The 18,911-nt window shown below is 34.7% G+C and overlaps 1 protein-coding gene across 8 annotated transcripts in view; it reads left to right on the top strand.

Moving 5' to 3' along the window:
• Positions 1–18,911, top strand: part of LOC104010285 (titin) — a 241,808-nt gene that overhangs the window by 105,379 nt on the left and 117,518 nt on the right. For 7 of the 8 annotated variants that reach the window (XM_087733441.1, XM_087733442.1, XM_087733443.1 and 4 more), the window contains 6 exons: positions 13,400–13,480; positions 14,189–14,272; positions 14,571–14,651; positions 14,898–14,978; positions 15,289–15,372; positions 15,844–15,993. The exons of the other annotated variant lie outside the window; for it this stretch is intronic. In XM_087733441.1, the coding sequence (XP_087589567.1) occupies positions 13,400–13,480; positions 14,189–14,272; positions 14,571–14,651; positions 14,898–14,978; positions 15,289–15,372; positions 15,844–15,993 (561 nt within the window). The remainder of the gene's footprint in view (positions 1–13,399; positions 13,481–14,188; positions 14,273–14,570; positions 14,652–14,897; positions 14,979–15,288; positions 15,373–15,843; positions 15,994–18,911) is intronic. 8 annotated transcript variants of the gene reach the window in all.

The raw sequence follows: 18,911 nt of genomic DNA on the forward strand, positions 1-18,911 counted from the left end.
TTGGAGTACAGAAAACATTAAGACACATTTTAGTTGAAACCTTTGCCTCACTGCAGTTAAAGGGAAAATCTGTTGATTTCAGCCGAGTCAGGATTATGTTTTTTTTCATCTAAGTAAACTACTCATAAACATTACCATTACCCAACAAAGTGTGGTATAAATTGCTGGGTACTTATAATATGTCCATAGTTCTGTGTTTGAAGTAGATCAGTTGATAAACTTGATGTGCTTGCTTTTTCCATGTAGAATTACTTGGAAATTTCTGAGGAAGAAAATGTAATCAGCAATATATATTCAATACATATGCAAAATTGGCTTATTCAACATGATCAGATGCAACCTATTACTGAGAAGTGTTAGGATCATAGCTCTAGGGGAAAATACGGAGAAGTAGTAAAACCACTAAATATCTAATACAGCAATTAAATAGGTGTTTATTATAATGTTTGTAATAAACTTGCAAAAATTGGATGAAAAATTAAAATTGTATCTTTGTAAAATTAAATTTGTATCTTTGCAAGTTTTCCCACCATGACACTTAATCTTCTTTAATAGCTGTTCTAAAAAGTCAAACTCTGTCTTAACTCAATCCTTTGATCAGCAAATAAGGCCTTGAAGTTAACAACATTTTTATTTATGGCCTCAATGGCCGAGCAGGGAGAATGGACATAATAGCAGTTAATATAGTCTGTTTGCTATTTTATTTTGTCTTAATGATCAAACCTTGTTAAATCATAGCTGTATGTTTTGGGTATGTCTTTGTGATACTTGCTTGTACTTTATGTTCCGGTTGTTTTAGAACTAAATACCTAAAACATTAATGGTATCTTTCAAGTGCCTGAGGCTCCCAAGAAGCCTGTTCCAGAGGAAAAAATACCTATTCTGAAGAAAAAAGAAGCTCCCCCAGCAAAAGGTATATATTGTCTCTTTATGTTAGCAGACATCCCCTGAGTATGTAATCCACAGTAGTTTTCAGATGCCTTACTTGATCATTACTTTTTTCTGTTCTTTTTTGGAGGGGGCTCTTCCTGTGAAATGTTTGTGCTGCTGTCTTTTTTTGTTTCACTTCTGTTTTGAATAGCTTGTGGATTATTTTTTAACCAAAATAATGTTTTTGAAGTGTCTGAGGTGCCAAAGAAACCTGTACCTGAAAAGAAAGTCCAAGTGCCGAAGAAAGAAGCTCCCCCAGCTAAAGGTATATGAACTTGTAATTAGCTGTGATCAGCAAGGTCTTCTAGACTTCATTTATCTTCTCACTTATGTTAAACACTGGGATAGTAAAAGGATTGTCACTCTTAAGAATTGTGGTTCTTTGTGTTTGTGTTCAAGTGTTTAGTGTCACTGGCTTGTACGTCATGGTGTTTTAGATTCTTATGCCAAGCTCAATTTACAATAATATCTTACTAAGTTCCAGAAGTGCCAAAGAAGCCTGTGCCAGAAGAGAAGGTTCCTGTTCCTGTACCAAAAAAGAAGGAAGTTCCACCAGCCAAAGGTATATCAGCCCTTGACTGAATGTGTTAAAAAAATTATTTAAAACATCGGTCTTTGTTCACCCTTCTTCTTTAATGTAACGTAGAGTGAAAAGTTTTCTGTTCTTGACAGTTCTTCTTGTCATTCCACTTTATTGATCTATATCATTGTTCTTTAATTTATGGTTCAAAAATGAAATTCTTAAACTACAATATCTTTAAAGTGCCTCAAGTACCAAGGAAACCTGTGCCAGAAGAGAAAGTACTTGTCCCAGTGCCTAAAAAAGTGGAAGAACCTCCACCAGCCAAAGGTACACCAGTTTCTGGTTCAACTGCATAATTCTAGTTTTGTTTCTTCAGCTTTAGAAGACTGCAAGTAACAATCCCATTCCTCGTCCTAGTGTGTTTGATACTGAACCACTCACTGACTTATGTTTGATCAGGACACTGTATTGTGGCCGTTTCTATTAGTCATGGGTGCTATGCTTATCCTATACTTTGAAAATTTCTATGTTTGTGTCTTGTATTGTCTCTGTCTTTTGGATCATATATATGTAAATTATTTAAAATTACTTGCTGTTTCAAAAACAGATGCTCCAAAAGATAAACAATGTACCTAAACAGCCAGATTACCCCCTTAGCCTTACTACACCAATTTGTGATGCTGTAGTCTGTATGTTTGTAAGCTAACATCCGTACATAAATCTGTGGATAAAATCAATGTTATCTTTCATCCACAATTAAATTTTATCATATTTGTGTAGTTAGCTTAATATCATTTACACAGTTATCATTTTATTATGTTTTATGTTACATGAAAATGAATTTCTTAAACAAAAATGTCTTTAAAGTGCCTGAAGTGCCCAAGAAAGTTCCAGAAAAGAAAGTACCTGTCCCTGTACATAAAAAGCCAGAACCTCCACCAGCCAAAGGTATCTCTTCTTATAACTGAACATGTGGATGATGCTTCTTATTGTTTTCGTATGTTTGTTATTAGAATTTAACTGAAGTATTGTAGCAGTTTGTGACAAATGTACGTGCTAATTCATACTCTTTAGCTTCTGTGTAAGTTGTCTCTCAGTTTCTGATGTTGTGTCTACGTTTTCTACAATTAAATACTATCTTTGAAGTCCCAGAAATACCAAGACCTCCCCCTGAAGAGGTACCTATTTTTGTTTCTGAAGAAGAAGAGGAGGAAGAGGAAGCTATTCCAGAGATACCAGCAAAAGGTACACTGTTCCTTCTTGAAAATTATCAGAGAGCTTTGTTGAGTTCGTTAAAAGATCTTCATCTCTATTGATTGTTTTAAGCTGGATGTAAACCTTAATTATCCTTCTGAGAGGAGTCTTCTTCATCTTATTGGTCTTTGTGACTTTGTTCTGTGGTTTTAGTAGTTTTGATGCTCTAAAAGTAATTGATAATTTCTTATCAAAACAATATCTTTAAAGTGCCAGAGGTGCCCAAGAGACTTGTCCCAGAAGAAAAAGTACCTGTTGCAGTTCCTAAAGTAAAGAAAATTCCACCAGCTAAAGGTATATCACGTTGTGGTGTATGCAGATAATTCCTTTCTCTTACATTTTCATATTTTAGTAAAACCTTATTTTAAAAATAACTTTATACTCGTGTAAAGTCAGATCCTTAGTTCCAGCACCCTGCTGCTGCCCTGTAGTGAGCAGTGCTAGGTCTCAGGCAGGGCTTGATTGTCTATTTTGTTATTGACTTCAGTGGCCTGAGAATCAGGCCTTGGATGATCTGCTTGTTTTCCATTTTAAGTGATTGCTATGAATGAAATAATTCATTGTGATATCATTATTCAGAACTAATGTTTAATTAATTTAAATTTTGTTTAAACAAAATACTTGGAACAATATTTTATGGACCTTTACCTGGAAATTTAATTCAGGGAGATCATTCTGACATGTATATTGAGAGTATGCTAAAATCTCAAGGCTTTTAGCTAAACTTATGTAAAAATAAAACCAAATCACAACTCACCATACAAATAACCAGAAGATATACCCTAAATGTGAAATTCAAAGTGGATTCAAACTATTGCAGAGGCCACCCTTTGGTGCTGAGCAAATTCTACCTAAGCAGCTGAAGTTTTTAGAAAAAAAATGAAAAGCAGACACTGGAAGGTTTTTATGTAAAAAATTAGATGCTAATAACCTTCTCCAACCTCTTGTTTGTGGCATATCTTGCTAATATTTTCCATTGGCAATGATGCTGTGTAATTAAGAATTGGGCAAAAGAGCTAATCCTTATAACCCAATTGCACTTTGCTGTTTTCAGGGAGTGAAAAATAACTAATAGAGTTTCCCTTATTTTTATTACTATTGCTACTTTAAAGTTGGTGTCCTTGTTTATGTTATGAATTTTTCTTTGTGGTGTTGTGAAAGTAAAGTTCTTAAAATAATATCTTTAAAGTGCCTGAGGTGGCAAAGAAAGTTGTGCCTGAAGAAAAGGTTCCCATTTTTGTTCCTGAGGAAGAAGAAGAGGAAACTATACCAGCAAAAGGTACACGATCTTTTCTTGCAAGTTACTCATGAGATCTTTTGCATTCATTAAAATTCATCTTTATTTCTTGTTCTAAGCTCTATGTAAATCTTAATGATGTTTTGAGGGAGCTTATGATCTTGTTTCATGTTTTTTCATGTTTTTAATGCTCTGAAAGTGATTTTAAAATGTGTTTGCTAAATAATATCTTTAAAGAGCCAGAGATTCCTAAGAAACCCGTCCCAAAAGAAAAAATACTGGTACCCACTCCTGAGAAGCTGGAGCTTCCTCCAGTAAAAGGTACATAAATTAATACCTAGGAAAACAATGTGTTGTTATTCTCATTCAGTGTCTCTATTTATTTTATTTTGTTTGTTATTTATGTTAGTTTTGTGTCCCTGATGCCTTTCTGTATTGATGTCTCAGAGTGCCTGTCAAATTCCTAGCGAAAAATAAGCTCTGAAATGATTTGACTTGTTCAAGAAATCTGCCTATGTATATAAAGTGTCTTTTGTTTTTATTTCTGTTTCATCTTTAAAACATTTAAAATATATTCTGCAGATCAGTTCTTATTTCGTTATGTCTATTTGTATATGTTTTCTGTTGTCTTTCTCATACTACTGGCGGATGACATTCTTAAAATAAAATCATGTCTTTAAAGTGCCTGAGATGCCTAGGAAACCTGTTCCTGAAGAGAAAGAACCTGTTCCTAAAAAGGTGCCAGCCCCACCAGCCAAAGGTATTGCAGTTTGTAAATGCTGTTATCATTAATAGATAACATTCTTCATACAAGTTGAGCTTGGGATGTTTTAGTATGTCTGTCTTGTATTATATTTGTCACTATTTTTTTGTTTGTAAGTTTCTGTTCTGCTGTTTGTAAGCTTCTGGGTTTGTGTCTATTTAAAAATCGTGGAAAAGAACACTGAAGTTAGGTCCTATCTTTAAAGTACCCAAGATGCCTAAGAAGGTTGCTCCTGAAGAGAAGGTACCTGTTGCCCCCCCTGAAAAAGTGGAGGTTCCAGCTGCAAAAGGTATATGTGCTCCTGGTTATAATTAATATTTAATTTAAAAATGCTCTTGACCTTCTTCTTTCTAACTTTTGTCTTTGTTGTATGAGATTTCTGCCTGAATTTATGTTAAAACTCTTCGTTATCAATGTTCGCATTGCAGAACCATAAAGCTGTGTTTCTTGTGCCTTTTTACTTACACTGCTTTGAGGTGTATTTTTTTAAATTCCTAAAAGAAATCCATATCTTTAAAGTCCCTGAGGTGCGTAAAAGAGCTGTTGCAGAACAGAAAGTGCCAGCTGTTGTGCCCAAACCCAAAGAACCAACACCGACAAAAGGTACAGATATATTTCTTTTTATTCCTCCGAAAGATTTGTTTTTCTTCTTCATTCCTAAAATCTTTTACAATATATATACACTGTTTCAAGAGCATGTTCTTATATTTTAATGTAACTTATGCTTGTGGTTATCATGTACATTTTCTGTTCTATGTGGATTGTCCTAACTAACTGTAAAAAAAAATTAAATAATTGTAAGGTAGTAACAATAATACTGTTTGTAAAGTGCCCGAAGTATCCAAGAAACTTGTCCGGAAAGAAAAAGTCCCTGCTCCTGCGGTGGAGAAGTATGAGTATACATATGAAGAGTATGAGAAGTACGAGACATACGAAAATATTGAAGAGTTTGAGAAGGTTCAGGAAACTGAAGAAATTGAGGCATATGAGGAACCTGAAGAACCTGAGAGATACAAGGAGATTCAGGAACAGGAATATGAAGAGGAGGCTGAGGAGAATGAAGATGTCTATGAAAAGTATGAGTTTAAGGAGAAGGAAGAGATCTATGAGAAATATGAGGAAGTATATGAGGAGGCTTACGAAATCCAACCAGCTCTAGGTACATCAAGTCATGATTTCTCTGTTCTTATAGTTTGTTGAGTTCCCAGCTATGGCTTAAGCCTCCTTTGGGTGTTTATTTATATTTTTCCCCATTTGTGGTCCTATGTGTGCCTGTTGCTGGTAGTGATAAATCCATTCAATGATTGTTTCTCTCCTACTCCTTCCTAAGGAATTCTTCCCTTCAGAGTGGAATGGGAGGATTGCCCATTTGACTGCCCAAGAGTGAGCTAGTATAGATACAGCACAAGCAAAGAAAATGATAATTTTCTGATGCAGTTCAGCTTCAGCCTGAGTTAAATATTTTTATGTGTCAATATTTGTTTCTTTTGCCCAGTTTAGCACCTGTGAGTTAGAGAGATGTTAAAACTCATGTAGGAGCTTCCTTCTCATCATTTAAATTTATGATCATAGGATCCCTCATGCCAAACAGAAAGTGCATCTAAAATGTACCAGAAAGATGTACGCTGATATTCTTTAGCTTTCATTGCTCAAGAACTCTGAGATCAGTGGCTGTTCACTTGTCTCTGCATAAATGATGAGACGGTTCCTCTACAAATGAGTGCTTACTCTGCTTGATGTCTTTGTATCTGTTGTAATTCCTCAAGAATAACTTAAAATCCATAATGAAATATTTTTTAAAGTGCCTGAGGTGCCTAGAAGACCTCTGCCAGAAGAAAAAGTACCTGTTCCTGTTCCTAAAAAAGAAGCTCCACCAGCTAAAGGTATACCAGCTATTAGATAAAATTAAAAACACAGCCTTCTGCCCGAGTCTCTGAATCCCCAAATCCAGTAATTTACGTATTCTGGTTTGACTGCTGGATCCTTAACTCTCTTTCACAGTACAAAGACAGGGATTAAGTTACTAAAAAAAAAATATATATTTCTTTAACAAATCAAAACTGAGACAAATTACTTTCTGAGGACAAAGGAAGTGCAGGCAGGACCTTCAAAATTTGATTTTTGCTGTCACAATATTAGTGACATTTTATAACTAATCATTGAAAACAAGCAGATTACTAAATTAATAAAAATCTGTTGAGCTATAGTGCCATATCAGTGAAACTCTAGTTTCCTGCAGAATCCTAAAAATCTAGGACCTTCTTAAACCTAATCATGTGCTGGAATACATATAATCTTAATAGGTGTTCTCTGTATCGGGCTCTACAAAAGATAAGTGTCATGAACAGCAATTGTCAGTGGATGCTAGTAGAGTTTCTGTACTAGTTTGGAGTTCTGTAATTTTCTGTTCAGAGCACTTAATTTGCTGGAAATTCATTTTGTGCTAACTTCTACAGTTGTTTCTCATACAGATTATCAGAATTAAATCAGTGGGAAAGGGGTTATTTTTTTGCATAAAGGCTTGGAGTTAGTTGATGGGAAATTAAAACCTTACCATAGTCCCAGCTGGCATAAATTAGAGCTGATAGTTCATGAAACCTAATTGTTATGGCTTATCCCAGGCAAAAATTGACCCAACAGGAGCAGTGTTTTTCTTTCAGTGAATACTGAAGGCTCTAGCCTTGTGAATCCATAGTCCAGATGGGTGGCCTGCAATGTCACCACTCAATAGAAATTGTGGACATTGTATTTTGTATTTTTCTAAATTTTCTGACTCTTGCATTGTTTGTTTTTTGTTTAATTTCTATTCTTACATAATATTCATACTGCAAAAGTTCTTAAAAAAAACACCAATGTCTTTAAAGTGCCAGTGGTGCCGAAGAAACCCGTTCCAAAAGAAAAAGTACTACCTGCTGTTCCTAAAAAGGAAATGACTCCGCCAGCTGAAGGTATACTTCCTCTGCATTGTCCTTGTGAATCATGAACTCTGATTTCAGTCTTTTGTCTTCATTATTTGCGGAGAAAGATGTGCATATGTTTTATGTCCCACAGTGTTTTTTCCAAATGTTTGTGATTGAGTCTATTTTGCCTGTTGGTTTCAAGTAATTTGCTGAAAATATGTGAGAGTCGCTTTAAAAAATGTGTGTTCTGCCGTTAAGCTACATCTGAAAGTAGCTCAGTAAGAAAGAATATTTTTGTTTCTTCTGAAAAGGAAGGAGATTCCACCATCCAAGTGTATGACCATCTTTCAAGAATATTTTTTAATATGTTATTCTTCTGTCTAATCTTCAAAATTAACATAGATGTTCATTCAGGAAGCATTTAATCCTTTGTTATTTTGTGAATTTTCCTTGTTAGATTTGCTCTTCTTCATTCTAACTTCTTCCAAATAACTTTGAAATCCCTAAGAGTAAATTATATCTTAAAGGGCCAGCCATTCTCAAAAGAACTGTCCCCGAAGAAAAGAAACCTACACATACACCTGAAATAGAAGTTCCACCAATGAAAGGTAAAGGAACTTTTGATATGAGATTTTATGGAAAGGAAATATTTGTGTTGTTTTTTCCAACTAATACTTTCTAAAATGATCCTCATGTTCTTTCCACCATGGCAAGAGCATCTAGTCTCTAAGTGCAGATTCAGCTCTCAGTGATAAATTGAAAACTCTGAGGCAAACATTTCAGATACGTGCTATGCATGTGCTAAACAGTAAATACATTGATTTATGAGTGAAAACACACTGAGGAAGTATCGCTACTTACACTACCAGTATGTAAACCTTCAGTGCTTTTATATTTGTAATATAGTTGTGAATTTAGCTTAAACTGGGTTTTTGAAGCCAATACATTGGTCATGATATTGGTGGAGAAGTAATAGGGCAAGAGCTGGCAAGTTAAAACCATTAAAGTCGTTACACATGACAGAATAAAAAGCATGATGATACAGTGAGAAAAGCAAATGGCTTATGCTCTTTGAGAACAGAAACTATAAATTTCTTCACATAATTAATTATTCCAGCAACACAGTTCTAGAACTGTATAATATTTCATTCTCAAAAAGACACAGTATTTGGGACCTCAAAAGAACTTAGTTTTCTGGGTTTACTTCTATTTGGGTTTTTAAAAGTTGGAAATTATGTTGAGGTTACTAAAAGAAAGCTAATATCTTTGAAGTTCCTGAGTTTCGTAAGAGAGCTGTCCTTGAAGAGAAAGTACCCACCATTATTCCTAGAGAAGAGGAGCCTCCTTTGTATGAAGGTATATCAATGACACATCTACTAAGCAGTAAATTGCAGATAATATATCAGTTCATGCTCTAGATTGTTCTGTAATATATGAGACATTGTCAATTCATTTTTTTAATTATTTAAAAGTAATTTCCATCCATGTCTTTGAGACCCTCTCTCCCCCCAACTTTAGTTATAGTTTAGCATTTTTTAAATGTTCTTTTCTCCTCTATTAATGGGAGAAAGAAACAGAAATAGGAGACAAACTAAGTTTCTGACCCAGGAAAGCACGTTAGCCACATTGGACCAAAGAAATGAACTTAAGTAGATACTGGTTTAAAAGCCATCCTGAGTAAGTCTTCATTTTTGAGCTGGGATAGAGATAGTTAATGCCAGATGAGGACATGTGAAATTAAATTACAATTTCTAATACACAGAAATAAGTAACTAGAAAATAAAATTAAATATTTCTGTAAACTTGTATTTTACTAATTGGGAATGGTCATGTCTAACAATACTAGGTAAATGATCAGGCTGAAATGCGATATTTAGATAATTTATGTTCAAACAGCTCTTTGTCCATATACATGTCTGCATTTTTGCATTATAAGCTGTCTTTCTAATCTTGTCTTGTAAATAATATTAAAATACATAAAATAAACTAATATCTTTAAAGAGCCTGAAGTTTATGGAGAAGTTCCAACAGAAGAAAAAGTCCCTCTTATTACTCCTAGTGAACCAGAAGCTCCAGCAGCTAAAGGTATTATTCAAGCAATCTATAAAGCAATACTTTCCCTACAAATTAGTTATTCATCTTCACCATTCCATCCTTGTGCTAGTCTGTTATTTAATGTGTTCATTCTAATGTTTCCTTAGATGCTATGTGTCTGTCATTGCTTCTTTATTACTTACATTTTGTGTATTATAATGTTCTTTAAACAATGTAATATCTTTGAAGTACCTGCAGTGACAAAGAAAACTGTCCCACTGAAGAAAATACCTGCTGCTGTACCTACAGAAAAAGCTCCTCCAGCTAAAGGTACATGACTTCCAAATGGATTTTCTCTAGCCTCATTCAAAAGTGAGGTACCAAGTGAGAAACCCAACATGTTTGGGTTTTTTGAACAACATGACCAGGTGCTATATACACTGTTTTCTCGCATTGATCTCTTGTTGTAAGACTAAATTTTGTCTGTTTCTTTGTTTGTTTTTGTCTTAGAAAGAGAGCATACATATGGGGATATCAGAGATTAAAAACATAATCATTTTGCAACCATTTACAAAGAATTCAAAAAATATTTCAGCATCTTCATATGTTAAATTAATGAACAATTATTAAGACAGAATAATTCATTATCCAGGAAAACAAATTCAAGCAATATTTTCTATAAGCTCTTACTTTTGTCTTGTGTTAGCAGGTGCTCAAACAGATTGATACATTCTGCATCAAGAATTTAAAATTTAAAAAACAAACTTAGATGAATACAAAGAAAATTAGTAGACACAAAAGTCATAGCAGGGCCAGGGATTAGTCTTATATTTTTTTGACTTCTTGTCTCATGTTCTATTTCCCAAAATACTTTCTCTGACAATATATTAAAAAAACAATAAATCTAAAAGGTTGTGGCAGAAACTTGTTTGCAGAAGCACTCTTTGCAGTCATGTCAGGGGCTTTAATAAAGTCAAGATTAAGGTAAGACTTTAAATCAGGACAAAATACAAAGCCACAAAATTTTTTTCATAGAAACATGGGTTTTTAATATAATTCTAGTGCTGAAGAACTCTATAGATGTTTGAAACATAATATTTACTTAATTGCACTGGAGTTTTGCCTTTCTTTTATAGGTAATTTTGAAATGTCAAAAAAAACCCCAAAAAACCTTTAAGTTGCCAAAATTCCTAAAGATTGTTTGATAAGGGAAAAAAAACGTAACTACTATCTTTTCAGAGAAGGGCAAATTCAGACCTGTAAGTGCTAGGAGTTAGAAAAACAGTGAACTCCAGAAAGTGAAGTTGTTGAGTTGTATTCATACATGGTTATTACCATGTATTTTCACATTGTTCTAGTAGAATTTTTTTTTGTTCTACAAAACTGTACTACTTATTTCCTAGTGCAAATTTCTAAAATAAACCAATATTTTTAAGCTCCTGAAGTGCCAAAGAAAGCTGTCCGCAAAGAAAAAATACCTCCTGCTCTACCTAAAGAAGAAGCTTCACACCCTAAAGGTACAAGAAATTTTGAGTAGGATTTGAAGGATAAAAAATATGTTTTCATATATCAATCTTTAATTATTTTGAGAACATTCTGGAAACCATAAACTAGTGTTTAGTTGGCAGCTTTAGTAAGCTGCAACAGTATAAAATTCATTAAAAAAAAAACATTAAAAATAATATCACCTGCAGTTGTTCTTATGGGAAAATTAGCTTTACGTGCAAAAGAAAGAATTGCAAGGGACTCTGCTACTTGAGATCGGTCCAAGGGGAAAAAAAAAATAGAAAAAGTGACAGCTTAGATAGACTAGGCCTATCTCTCTGCACTCAAGCAAGTAGCTCAGTTTAGGACATATCACACATCTTTCTTCTGGCAAGCTACAGAGGTCAGATCAGGGTAGAATATGAGATTTTTTTCTTCCCAGATTTGGAAGAATCCTAATTTTGAGGGTAGATGTAAAATAGACCTGGGTATCTTAAGATAAGCTTCAATATTTGACCGTATTTGTTCTATATATTTCACATTGTCTTGTTTTCTGAAGATATTCTAAGTTAATTTAAGTATTTAAACTAATATCTTCCAAGTACATGAAGTTTATGAGGAGATGCACATAGAAGAAGAAATTTCTACTGTTCATAGAAAAGAGGAGGCTCCAGCACCTAGAGGTATATATCTTCTTCATCATCTCTTCCTTCAATTTTTAGTCATGAACTCCAGGAAAATTAAATTATTCATGTTCATGGTTTAGTTCTTGTTCAATGTAACTAATATTTGTGTTCATTCTTTTAGTACCTTACTTACATTACAAACTCGGGATTTTTTATGATTTGTCTTTCCATTCTATATAAATTCTTAAAACAAACTAATATCTTCAAAGTGCCTACAGTCATTAAGAAAGCTGTTCCAGAAGAAAAAGTGCCTATTGCTGTGCCTAAAAAACCAGAACCTACTCCTGTGCCTAAAAGACCAGAATCTCCACCATCTAAAGGTACTTTGATAGCCTAATAGAACTGAGGTCTTTTGCTGATAACATCTTTTCTGTTTCTTACGATGTTTCTAATTTAATAGTTCATGGTCCGCTTGTGTCAGATCTGTGGAGTGTTGTATGTGTCCTTTTTCCTCTTTCTCAACTTGTCTTTAAGTCATAAAAGTAAAATTAAAGTCGGTAAATGTCTTTCAAGTGCCTGAATTGCCCAAGATAACTATTCCTGAAGAGAAACCTGTACCTCTGCCTAAAAAGCCAGAAGCTCCACCTGCCAAAGGTATAGGTCAACATATCCTTCTCCTTTTTCAAGTTTCTTCTGTCCCTTGTTTTGTTGTTGTTAAATCACCAAAAATTAGTTGAGTTTGTCTGTTTCCTCTACCCAAAAGTAATCCGTTGTGATGGCACAGAAATTATATCAGAAACTAGTTAAAGGGACTAAAAATAAGAAAAAAAATCTAGCTGAGTTGACAAGCAGTGAGATTTACAGAATAAACATTTTCACGTCATGAATGTTCATATGTACTGTAAACAGCCTCAGAAATTCTATCAATACTCAAGCAAGAAGTATATACGCTTCCTCTTTCGTGTTGCTCATGTTAAACTTCTGGGTCAATTGATTTAATTTTGAATGGAAATAGCATTAGGCACAGAAACCAGTTGTCACAATTTATTCAGATATTTTAGAAGTCTGTGTGAACTAGCAGTTTGTGTGGCATATCACCACTGCATGACAAAAGATCCCCAGCAAAGTTGCTTCAAACTGTTATTTGCCAGAGGGATAGAACCATGGAGACTTTTCAGAACATATATCTGTTGTCAGAGTACCCTTATATATCTACTTGTTTTGTCTTATTTCTCTGTATTGCATGTTTTATTTTTGTAATTCTTAAAAGTACACTAATATCTTTAAAGTGTCCAAGGTACCTAAGAAATCCGTCTCAGAAGAGAAAGTAAATGTTGCTGTGCCTAAAAAGCCAAAATTAACAGCACCTAAAGCTTATACATCAATAATGGTGACTCTCTGAGGAGGAGACTTCTCTTTCTCTTGGGCAGTAGGGTTTACAGTAAAAGAAAAAATTACCCTTTATTTCTCACTTATAAAAAATCCTAGTAATATGTAATAGCATACATTTTTTGCATGACATATCTCTTTTTATATCTGATCTTACATTTCTTTCTGATATGCTTCTTGTGAGACTCTTTTTTCTTAATAATTTACATATTTTAAATGCCTTAAATATAACAAAAATGAATGCTATTTTCTTTAAAGTGCCAGAGGTGCCCAAGAAAATTCCAGAAGAGAAAGTACCCACTGCTGTGCCTAGAAAACCAGAACCACCACCAGCCAAAGGTATGTTGCACTACAGATAACTAAAATTTGGAAGAGAAAAAAACCTTTGCCTTAATTGAGCAGATTAGATTTTTGACTGTTTGTGTTGTCCTATTACCTTTATTTTCTGTGCCCACGGTTCTATATATGCTACTGTTTTGAAAATTCTTCTTTTTGAATCATAGCTGTAATCAGTGTATAAGTGTGTTAGAAATACTGGTGTGGCTGGGCAGAGATGAGACTGATACTTGAGAACCACAGCAGAAATCTTAAAGCAGAGCTTCTCTGATCTGAAATACCCTGACTGACAGTGAAAAATTAGCCCCGAGAGTTTAATAATTTCAAAGTATAGAATAAGCAATACAGATGTCTAACACAGGAGAAAACCCTCCGTTCATAGATGAAAAATTGATATCAAGAAGTTATTATGCATAGAAGGATGTGACAAGGAATACAGAATGGACAATGGCAGCCCTAGTCAAATGCAGGTTCGGGAGGAAGTGGTTGAATAAAATGGAAAAATAATGTAATGTAGAAGGAGAAGAAACTCCAAAAGATTATGAGGTGTTTCCTCAGACTTTACAGGGACATAAAAGAATCTTAAGTCAATAAACATGTCAAATCAATGGCTCCTTTAAGAACCTCCTTACTTTGCAATTTCTACTGCAAAGTTTTGAACGTAGGTGTAAAATTCCATATAATAACTGAAAATAATCTGTTTCCTTAAAGTACCTGAAGCACCCAAGGAAGTAGTTGTAGAAGAGAAAATCAAAGTTGCCGTGCCTAAAAAGCCAGAAGTACCACCAGCTAAAGGTACTTGTCATTAATAAAACCGTGGCAATAATTTGTCTTATTTTCACTGATAAGACCTTTTTTATACTATTTCCCCATCTTTTTATGTTTAAAGTGTGATTTTTGTATTTCATTTTTGGGAGCAGCGTCTTTAGTCCTCCCAAATGACTCTCGATCAAGATTGAGAGCAAAAAGCTTGGTAAAGGGTATTATGTTTAATTGATGTTACCTGGTGTCCTTTTGTTTGTTCCTTTTTCCACTTTAATGTTATTTAAATTTCTTTAAATTCTTAGTATTAACATAGTTATTAATTTTAAAGTGCCAGAAGTGCCCAAGAAAGTCCCAGATGAGAAAATACCAGTTGCGGAGCCTAAAAAACCAGCAGTTCCACCAGCTAAAGGTACTTGTCATGACAAAATTAACAGAATCAAACACATCACTGTTTTATTTTTTTAACACTATAGAAGACAGTACCCAAGACCTCTGTTAGAATTTTCTTCTGTTGTCAAAGGTTTTTCAAGTGAACAAATGTATTGTCTGAAAAAATAGATCTTGGTAATTAGTGTTCTCTCTAATACTGTTCTGATGTTATGCTTTAATGTTGTTTATGAAATTCTTATAGTAAAAATTATTAATATTTTTCAAGTGCCTGAGGTACCAAAGAAAGTGGTCCCAGAAGAGGTTTCAGTTAAAGTACCAAAGAAACCAGAACCTCCACCAACTAAAGGTAACTGCTGTACACAATTAATGAAAGAAAAACCCTTCATTGTCTAGGGTAGCATTTTAACATATTGGTAATTTACTTTTACTATAAATGTTCTATAAAAAATATTTTTGCTGTTTAAATTACAGTTTTTGCATCTGTACCTCAGTGAGACATCAGAGAGTATTTTCTCTAGGCAAAGAAAAAAGTTGATATTCACATCCAAAACCACTGATGCTTTTGATGTCCCTGAGTTTTACTTTTTCTTAGTGTCTTAACACTGCAGACACATGTTTGAATTTCATACAAATAAAATTAATTATTTTCTTTAAAGTGCCTGAGGTGCCCAAGAAAGTTGTTTCAGAAGAAAAAGTACACATTGAAGTTCCTAAAAAACCAGAACCTCCACCACCTAAAGGTACATGTTCAATACCAATAAAATAGATCTTGGTAATTAGTGTTCTCACGAATACTGCTCTACTGTTATGCTTTAATATTGTTTATGAAATTCTTATAGTAAGAGTTATTAATATTTTTCAAGTGCCTGAGGTACCAAAGAAAGTGACACCTTTATTTTAAATATTCACAGAAACTTTAATCGGTTTCTCTAGATATTATCTTGTTAAAGTTTGTGTTATCCTCTTTTTTTATACTCTAATATTTATAAATGTTACAGATTGTGTTGTCTTCTTCACTTGTGAATAGCTCTCAGTAAGCAGCAATGGCTATTAATGGTGTGCATCAAGCAAGATGAAAAAAACACAGACTATTTATAAGGGGTATTTTTTTTTCCGATGCTGTTTGATAATTTTCACCTTGGAGCTATTGTCACTTTTTTAATTCCTATTCTTCAAATTCCTGAAAGTAAAACAAATAAATATCTTTAAAGAACCTGAGGTGCCGAAGAAAGTTGTTCCAGAAAAGAAAATACCTGTGCCTAAAATACCAGAACGTGAGGTTGTGCCTAAAGAACCAGAACCTGTGGTTGTCCCAGAACCAGCGGCTGCACCTGAAGAACCAGAACCTCTACCAGAGAAAGGTAAATCTCAACACTAATAAAATAACAAAAGCAATATTTTTCCAATTTCTTTAACACTGTGATTTTCCAGGCCTTCTGTTTTCTAAGATCCTAAATTATACTTGTTCTATGTATCTGCATATGTGTGTAAAACAGACATAACATGGGTCTTTTTGAAGAATAGCGACAAATCTTGGATGTCTGAATTGCTTGTATTTTATACTTCAATTTTTCTTACTGTTTTGGACTATTCTTACTATTTTACCCAATTGGGTCCGTGAGAACAACCACAACTAATATCTTTAAAGTGATAATAGTAGAAGAAAAGAAAGTACCAGTTCTTGTAGCTAAGAGCAGAAGATATCAATATAATTGAATACCAGGAGATCCACCAAGAAAGAACTGGATGCCATCACTGCTAATTCTTGAAAGAGTCTTCAGCATATTACCTGCAATGTTATTAATATCTTTTGTCCTGTCCATTTGTTCATAATTATCATAGATTTTTACTTATAGCTTAAGTTATACTATCACTGCACATGTGCACTTGCATATGGGGGCATGTGGCTTGGGGGTGTGGGTTACATTTGAGAGAAAAGGGAGAAAAGCCAAAATGAGGTATGATCATCCTTAAAAGGCCAACATAAGTGATTGATACCTGATATTTTTTTAATGCTTTCATTACAATTGTGGTTTTATGTGTTATGATTCACTTAAATTTGTTCTGATTGTCTGTGCAGTTGTTAAATTTAGAACTAATATCTTTTATGTACATAAAGTGGCCAAGACAACTTTCCCAGAAAAGAAACTACCTGTTCCAGTTTCTCAAAAACCAAAGCCCACTGCAGGACCCCCAAAACCAAAGCCTCAAGACATAGAACCTCAAGAACTGGAACCTGCTAGAGTGGCCCGAAAACAAAAGCCTGTTGTGGCACTCCAAAAACTAGAACATGTTGTGGCATCTGAGGAGCTTGAGACTGTTTTGGTACCCCCAAAACCAGAATCTGTTGTGGCACCCCGAAAACCAGAGCATGTTGTGGTGCCTGAGAAGCCAGAGTTTGTTATGGTACCTGAGGAACCCAAGCCTGATGTGGCATCCCAAAAACTAAAGCATGGTGTGATGCCCCAAAAACAAAAGCCTGTTATGGAACTCCAAAAACCAGAGCCATTCATGGCCCCTGAGGAACCTGAGCTCACTGTGGCACTTGAGGAGTCAGAGATAGTTGCATCAATCCAAAAATCAGAGCATGTTGTGGTGCCCCCCAAACCAAAACCTTTTGTGTCACCCCAAAAAACAGAGCTGCTTGTAGCACCTGAAGAAACACAGTTTGTTGCAGATTTCCAAAAATCAATGCCTATTGCAGTGTCCAGAAAATCGAAGCCTGTTGTGGCACCCTGCAAGCCTGAACCTGTTGTGGTGCCTGAGGAACCAGAACCAATTTTAGCACCCCAAAAACTAGAGCATTCTAGGGCACTTCAAAAACCAAAGCCTGAAGTGGCATTCGAAGAACCAGAGACTGTTTTGCCACCTGAGGAACCACCACCAGCTGAGCTGGCTGAAAAACAAGAGAGTGTTGCTATACCTAAAAAACGAGCAGCTCCACGGTCTAAAGGTACCTCTTATGAATAGGATCTCTTTTCCTTCTCTTGAATATACTATGTTTTACTGCTTATTTTAAAGCTTAATACATGTAACTAAAAAATACTAATATCTTTAAAGAGCCTGCAATGCCCCAAAAGGCTGTCCCAGAAGAGAAAATTGCTGTAGCTGTTCCTGAAAAATCAGAACCTCCATCAGCCAGAGGTACATGTTATCATGAGTACACGATAAACACACCTAATCTTCTTAAGTATTATCTTAACCTCTTTTGTTTTGTCTGTCATTTTGAATCTGAGGTTTTAAAGGATGCTTGCTAAACAAATCGCACTGAGTATGAGTGTGTGCCAAATTGTTACTTCAGAACATTTATATTGTCCTCTGTGTTTCAGTCTCTGGACTTATGTTCAGTTGCATTGTAATTGTAAAATGAAATTCACTAATATCTTTGAAGCGCCTGAGATGCCTGCGAAGACTGTCCCAGAAGAGAAAGTGCCCATTGCTGTACCTAAAAAAACAGGAGCTCCACTTGCTAAAGGTACATGCCACCATGATTATCAACATAAGGAAGGTTGTTTTTTTTTTAAAAATTAATCTCATTTTAAATTGATCATTCACTGTATACTCTAATATCTAAAATGTGAGAGAGATGTACCAAACATGAATTGCTGTGCAGGGGCATCAAATGTTTCCTCATCTAAAACCATCCAAACATTTGTTGTACTGTTTTTTTGGCATATTCAAAAGTTCAGGAGGTAAGATTTGATTTCTTAGGCTATAGCAATAAATCAAGCACATATGATGAACTCCTGTCTACCAATAAATGCCAGAACTTTATGGATGCTAACAAGAGAATGAATGGATAAACTATTGTTCGCATTATTAGTAGGGGTGATTAAGTACATAGTTTAGTGGGACTTGGCAGTGTTAGGTTTACGGTTGGATTTGATGATCTTAAAGGTCTTTTCCAACCTAAATGATTCTATGATTCTACGAGAAAGGACAAAATAAGCAGAAACTGAAGGTTTCAGCAGAGAGAAGCAGTTTCTGTATATAGAGCAAACTACTTGCAAATATCACTGTGTACCTGTGTTGCCATGGGTAGCATCATGGAGCATAATCTTTTCTTTAAACTGCTAATTATAATTTGCCTGTATTTGATGCAGTGCTGCATCTTTTCATTTCCTTTAGAAAGTCCCAAGCACTGGCCAGAGAATTAAACATTCCCTCTGCCACCAGATTCTCTCCATCTGAAATACAATGACATTCCTCAAGTGAAGTACCACCTCGCAGTGGTGATATGTAAAGCATTTAAATAATTTAAATGAATATAATAGGAAAC

The sequence above is a fragment of the Nipponia nippon genome, unplaced genomic scaffold (genome assembly GCF_047370975.1).
Source record: "Nipponia nippon isolate SJK-2023a ecotype South Korea unplaced genomic scaffold, ASM4737097v1 scaffold_5, whole genome shotgun sequence".
In the NCBI taxonomy this organism is placed as follows: Eukaryota; Metazoa; Chordata; class Aves; order Pelecaniformes; family Threskiornithidae; genus Nipponia; species Nipponia nippon.